The 7,058-nt window shown below is 43.8% G+C and overlaps 1 protein-coding gene across 2 annotated transcripts in view; it reads right to left on the bottom strand.

Moving 5' to 3' along the window:
- Positions 1-2,951: 2,951 nt before the first annotated feature.
- SYBU (syntabulin) overlaps positions 2,952-7,058 on the bottom strand; it is a 41,890-nt gene continuing 37,783 nt past the window's right edge. For both annotated transcript variants that reach the window (XM_074808876.1, XM_074808966.1), the window contains 2 exons: positions 6,247-6,396; positions 2,952-5,050 (listed from right to left, as the gene is read on the bottom strand). In XM_074808876.1, coding sequence (XP_074664977.1) covers positions 3,937-5,050; positions 6,247-6,396 — 1,264 coding nt within the window. In that variant the 3' untranslated portion in view covers positions 2,952-3,936. The remainder of the gene's footprint in view (positions 5,051-6,246; positions 6,397-7,058) is intronic.

The following is a 7,058-nucleotide window of genomic DNA, read 5'->3' as shown; positions in this document are numbered from 1 at the left end:
AGTGGAATGGATGGCTACAGTCTGTTCAGACTAAACAGTGGTATGGCAAGCAAATCTCAGAGTACCCACCCCTGAAGTATTTGTCGGTGAATGGGAGATAGGGAGAAAGTCTGTGAATGAGCTTTAATAACAATCTGTGTCTGTCCTTTTAATCACACTGATGAAGCGAGGAGGTACAAGTCAATTCTTTCACTACTGCTGACACAGGGCAGGGAAACCTATTATCTATTGCCTCTTTAAGGTAAAACCTGTTGGAAGCTACATCTCAGCTTTTAAAAAAATTAGTGCTTACTATTGCTATTTATGAGACAATGTAAAATAGATTCAAATAAGTACTATTTATTAAAAATAACAAAACATGGGCTAGTTAATAAAAAGTTAGAAACAAAGCCCCTGAACACACTGTGAAAGTGCATTGGTTTTTTGAGCCTTCAGACATTTTAAAATCCATTGGGTGCTGCCACCTTCTTGCATGTGAGCCCTCCTGCCTTGCTTTCTCCTCTCCTGCTGCGTACTGCTTTGCTGTTCTTCCCTCTATCTGCCTGCCTGTCCTTGAGCAGAGCTGCTCTAAGGATGACTCCCATCTTCTCTACCGTGTGCTGACGTGATGCCAGTAAGGATATGGTGCTCTTGTAGGTAGTATCTTGCATGTTAAAACCACATGCATTGCTATCTGTTTCATCTTTTTCCTGTGCTATATCTTCTTACCTCCTTCCTATATCTTGAATTTTATCCTCAACAAATGTGAAAACCGTTTTCCTAAACCTTTGGCATAGCTGCTGCTCTATTCTTTTTTCCGTTCATTTGAGTTCCTTGAGGGGTCTCGTACACCCACTGTGTTCACTTGTTTCCTTTCCCTCCTGCTGCCATAGGCTCCTCCTTTTCCCTCTCATACTTGGCCTGTTGGCCATGTCTTTTTTTCTTCTTTACTGAAAGCTAGACTTGATTGCCTTCACAGTTATTCTTGACTATGGAGGACTGACCTGCCAGGATGACTGAAGAATCATCCCTTCCTTGACTGTGCTGTAGTTGTTCATGTTTGCAGTGTCCTGTGTTCATTTGTCTGAAGGGTTTTGGAGCAAAATGCTCTTCTGTGGTAGGACATACATAAAACAGTGCTTTCATTTTAGTATGTTTCTAGAGGTTGGGATTTAGGAGAGAGAGTTGATTTGGGGGAAAGGAAGGAGAAATGAGTAATTAGAAGTTAAGAACAGCCTTGTGAGAGGGTGGGCATAAGTAAACGTGCAGGTGAATCTGGTGGGGAGGTGAGCAGTGCCTGAGCCTCAATGTTTTCAGCAGCTTAGGGACATGTCGAGTACCTCTTAAACTGGATTTTAAAGAAAAGCTTTTTTGTTCCTGGGTTAGAAAGAAAAATGTGTAATGGGATTATCAACAGGCGTTGCTTCAGCCCAGGAAGAAGCTGACCTGGTTCCTATGCTATAAGCCTGAATTCAAGTAGACATCTGCTGCTTTACCCTTAGCCTACAAGCTGCTTGTCCTCCCCACCTGCATGCTTTGAGACAAGACTTTCCAGTGTGGTATGGGTGTGGGTATGAGCATTTTTGAAACTCAGGAAAAAAAGGATAGGAGTTTTTATTGACCTGTTTGGAGGTTGATGGTCCTCCCCTAACTACTCCATACAGCACCAGTGGGATCCAGGTGAGTTATGACTAAGACGAAAGCGAAATATTAGAGAGGAAAAAAAATAAGATGGTATGTTTGTAGCAACTATTAGCGTATCTTCTGTGAACTGGAGCGTTTATCGTGGGACTTCAGGCCTCTTACAAAGGGCACCTTGAGCTGTCTACATCCTTGCAGCATGGAGAAGGTGGAGGCTTGGAAGCAAGCTGAATTTTGGGTAGAGATCAGAGCAAGGACTTTCATCAGGAATGTGATGGGAAATCTGTCACCTCTCACTGAGCACAGTTAAATGCCTTACAAGAGATGAGCAGACCGAAAGGGTTTTAAAGGCAGGAAGCAACTTTGCTGTTATTCTGGTGTTAGCACCTTATGTCTTAAACAGCATGTTTAAAAACACTGCTGCTAAACAGAGCCTGACCAAAACATGGATTGAAGTAAGATTGGCCTATTGAAATTTTAAATATAATTGTAGGTTTGTGCTGATTTGTTGCCTCTTGCTGCAAAAGAAACCCATGTAGTTGCAGGTGAGTCTCTCCTAGAACTGAAGATCACTTTTTTTCTCTAAATTATGCTCCATTTCACTGCCACTTGAAGATCACTTAAATGATAGTGGCTGTAAAAGGGAAATCCAAAATGATAATAAAGTTGGTTACATCAGGTATAAAATATTGCTCTCTTGGCCTTGAACAGACATACTTTGAAGTAGGAATAAGTAATTTTCTGTAATATGTTTCAGTCCCAAGAAGAGATATCTAGGAATGATGAAATTCCATGGTAGTGTAAAATTTACATTAAGCCCCTCCAACTATTAATTTTGGCCCTAGTGTCCATATACTTAAAAAACTTTTGAAAGTGACCTTTGAGCAGTATGTATTGCAGTAGTGTCATAAGGCAAGCCATCTTGGCTTGCACACTGAGACTGCATGACTCTCAGCCAGGTTAAACAAGGCCTTCTGGACCTCTGTTAAATGCTGGGAAGACTGGTATTCTTCTGGGAGTACAGAAATGAGAAGTTAGGGATTTCCATAAGATTTCATTGGGTTAAAGACTAGGTCACTTGCATCTGTTAATGCAGCGTGGGTGCAGCAGTGTGGGTGACGTGCATGTCCACAGACCAGCTGGAGCCTTTTTCTCTGGCTGAGCGCTTATGCTTGGAGCTGTACTTAGGTTTTCTCAGTCTAACTCTGTTCTCTGGGTCCTGATGGTTTCTTACGCCCTGATATAGTGCCTCTTCCCCTCGGCACGTACCTTGACAGCTCAGCTGAGATGGGATTTTTTTTATAGTTTCGCTACAGTAAAACACTCTCACGTTTGACATTTCTAACATGCTTTACTGAATCTGTGATTATAAAGGTAATTTACAATAAAGCAATTAAATAAATAAGTTAAAACACAATACACTTATACATAGTATTTCAAAGGGCTCAAAGGACTATCGGGTTCCAATACATTAAGACTTTAAAACAACATTAAGATTCAAAGTGTATCCACGCCTATACTTATCATTGTAACAATTTTCAAGACTCCCAACAACGTACATTTTTGGTTACAGTCCCCGTATATGCACAAGACCAGTGAAATGCTCAAGCAATTATACGATTGAGAAGAGCACTACACGAGACAGGCACGAACGATGTGCTGGAAGCTGCCTGGGGAATATGGGTTTTACTTCTTTACTTTGGACAACAAACGGAAAGCGCTAGCATGCTTTCTGGAGCACAAGTGTGATACCCTTAGTGGGAACAAGTCTCCATGTCACTTACTTAACACTATAGTTTCACAAATGTTTTAGGTTAGTGCTGCCTAAAGAAATACCCCACCTTTCTCTGGTCATTTGTTCTTGTGCTACCCTTGAGCCAGTGCAAAGCACTTGTACATTTGCTCAGTGAACCAGCTAGGGAAAGGGACTGAGCTTAATGCTAACTCAGCAAAAAACCATGACAGAGCACTAGCTGTAATTCTCCTTAATTTCCCTGGTCATGTTCAATGTGCAGATGTGCTGGCACCAGAAAGACACCAGCACAGGGGAGGGACACAGTCCCTGGGAGCAGGAAGGCTATTTCTGTAGGCAGCAGTACTGTTAAACACACCAGTTAAAAACATCTTGTGGAACTATAGGGTTCAGCTTTTTTATTTTGAAACAAGGAACATGTTTTTGAACTGATTTATAGTGCAAATCAAATAGTCAAAAGCAAAATTATGGACTCTGCCAGAATATATAGTAATTTCTTACGATCTATCTCATCCCTCTTTCTCTCTGCCTCAGCCAGTTGGTGCCCAGGGACAGAGCAGACTTTAGGTTTTGATATTGAAAGGTGTACGGCGTAAAGAGTGCAGGGCCACCAGGCAGCAACCACGAAGCAATGCTCCGATATTGTAAATGGGATCTGTTCCTCCTCTCTGAGTACTGAAAGCCCACATGATAGTTGGCACAACAGGGGCTGCTACAGCCAGAACATCTCTGAGGAGACTGCTGCTCCAGTATCTCCTCTTTATTCCTATCTGAGATAAAGTATTGACACATCCAAAGGCTTCATCGTCATGAGGTTCAGTAAAATCGAGTTCTTTCATGAAATGGTTTTCATTAACTCTGTGCTCCACCTTTCTGCATGGAGACTCCATAGGAGACAAAAGGATGGCAGAGTTTGGATCACTTGGAGTTAAGTCCACTGTGATACCAGAATCACTGAAACTTCCAAGAGAGAATTCACCCAATCCCTTCAGTGAAGAAGGTGGGCTTAGAGGACAAGCATCTTGAGCTCTGAAGATGTTTTGAATGAGCTGCTCCACATCTAGGCTATACGGCACTACGTCAGTCTGGACAGCCTGTTCCACCATGATGTTGCTGCTTTTTTCTTCCTCCTGGGAAGAAGCTAGTTTTTCATCCACCACATTTTCAAGCAGCTCTTCATTCACAGCAGAACTGGAGGGAGCTGGATCAATCCACTCAGAGGTTGTGGTGGTCAAACTCTGTTCAGATGAACCACTCCCATTACCTGTGTCCTCATTAAGAAGAAGCCCACTATCTGCCACCTCCTCCAGAGCTTGGTCCTCTGTGATAAGGCTGGTTGGCATCGTGGCACGCAACGCTAAGGGCTTCCTCTCTGAGTCACACGTGTACTCCAGGCACTGTTCATCCCTCACAGAGTCATTCTGAGCCATCTCCATGCTCTGCAGCAAAGATTCCAGTTTCTTGTTTTGAATATTTATGTCTATGAAGTATTTCTGAATTTTTTTGTCTTTCTCAGCCAAGCTGTTTTTCATGGTTTCAATAACCTGTTTGAGTTGTTTAATTTCACTTCTTGCTTCCTTTAAGGCCAGTTCTGCCTCCACACGATTACACTCTTCTTCAATCCAGTCTTCCCTCATCCGTCCCAGCTGAGCTTTGAGCTCTTCTATTTCTGTTTCCCTGTTGCAAAACAAAAATGTTGTAACACTTCTGCTGACTGGTCAGTTAAAGAGTCAATGTGAGGCTCCACCACACTGCGATGGCTATGCCACAGAGATGCTCCAAGAAGGTAGCAATCTCCTCCATGCACCATTTGCTGCCGCCTCTGAGAGAGCTGGCAGAAATGTAAGCCCGCTGCCAAGACATGCTGGCTGGCTGCTAACTGGTCACCAACCTCGACACACAGCCAGCAGCCTTGTGGGCTGTGCCATGATCCTGGCATTTTGAGGTGCAAGTGGTGACCTCTAGGTCAGGTCCAACATCTCATCTACTGCCTCGCCCTGGAGGAAATGAGAAACAGCTGCCTGGATGCGGCCTCCCCGGGCCTGCCAGCAGCTCCTCACATACAACCAGAGTCAACACTGGCCTCAGACAGCAGGACGGCTCAGGGCTGCAGGCACCTGGCTTGCTTTGCCCAGCGTGGAGCCAGAGGCTGCTGCCTTGACTTGCAAGCAAGTGGGGAGAGGGGACCCCTACATGAGATCCAGCCCTTGCAGATGCAGAGGTCGGGCTATCCCGAGCTGGACCACAGGGTCCCTGCGCCTCTGCCTTGGGGCTCCATTCAAACAGTCCTTTGTGCCCACTTCAGTCGTGTCTGCTGGAGAGCCAGCTCTCGGAGCACAGTTTTAGTAAAAGAGATGACATCTGTTGCTGTGTAATGCACATTGTCACTTCTTTTGCTCAGTGTCCACACAAAGGACTATTGTGAAAAATTAGTATCCAAGTGACAAAAACACAAGCGGGCACAGTGGTTTGTGTAAGACCTTTTCTTTCATTAGGGGAGAAGGGGGACGTTTGTAGTCATACTTCACTGAGTGAGGTAAAACAGGAGACTAAGGTAATATGTGCTGTCATGTATAAAAGGTCTCAATGCTAAATCAGACTGGTAAAAAATTATCCTTTAAAAATATTCTATTGTGAAAGTTCAAAGAAGGGAAAAGCGAGCTATATTCATAACTAAACTGCATGGTACATATTCCCTGAGAACGCCATGAAACCTGAAATAACCTGAAAACAACCTAATCAGACTGATAGTATTTCAAATTTCATAATGAAAACTTTATGTGGTCAAGAAATGAGTAAAAACATTCAGGATTCCCACCCCTAAATGCTCCTGAATATGTCTTTCTAACTCTGATTTCTGAAGTGAAATTTACCTTTCTTTAAGTTTGCTCTCAGATTCCTTCAGCTTTGTTTTCAAATGCCGTACTGTAACTTCTTTCTGCTGCAGAGGAGTCAAATACTGCTCTGGATTTTGTGGCTTAATGCTGTGATTGTCACTACAAGAATTGTATCTCCCTGATCGCCTGAAAGGAAAAAAACCAAACCATCGCATAACATCACTCCCACAATTCTTCAGTCCTGGCAAATAGAAAAACATCCCATTGGCTGATACAAAGCTGAGTCTACACTTGACTCATTTGGGGCTCCTCAGTTTCTGCACAAGTGACTCCCTCTGGCAAATCAAAATACTTGAGGAAACTCCTGATTTGCGGCTATAGTGCAAAATTCACTATTTGCCATACTTGGTTTCAGTGCCATTACATCAAATGAGACATTTAACTTCAAAATCCCTCGCCATCCCCTCACCCGAAATAGGTGGCATGTCCAAGAGCAGGCAGCTGGGCTACTGTCAAGGGCATCAGCTGCAGACACGGCCAGGTGAGGTAGCGTACGGACTGAGTTCAGCTCCACACGTCCGTTATGAAGCTGAGCATGCTGAAACCTGGATTCATCCTGTCTAACTTTAGGTGTGTATCTGACATGCTTGGCTGTTTTGTTGCCTGAGAGAGGGAAACAGCAGCAGTGTGGTGGCAATTACTTCTCTGCAATATGTCACATGCTCTGGCAGGTCTCTCTTTCCTGTACAGGAAACTGCACAGCGAGGTGCCTAAGGCTGGGCAGGGTGAATTTTCGCTCGAGTGTATCATGTTTTCTATACTGCCTCACCCAACTCTCTCCAAAGCCA

This window comes from Strix aluco, chromosome 1 (genome assembly GCF_031877795.1).
Source record: "Strix aluco isolate bStrAlu1 chromosome 1, bStrAlu1.hap1, whole genome shotgun sequence".
NCBI lineage: Eukaryota > Metazoa > Chordata > Aves > Strigiformes > Strigidae > Strix > Strix aluco.
Note: the sequence above shows the minus strand (reverse complement) of the source record. Positions and strands in the feature narration are given on the sequence as shown.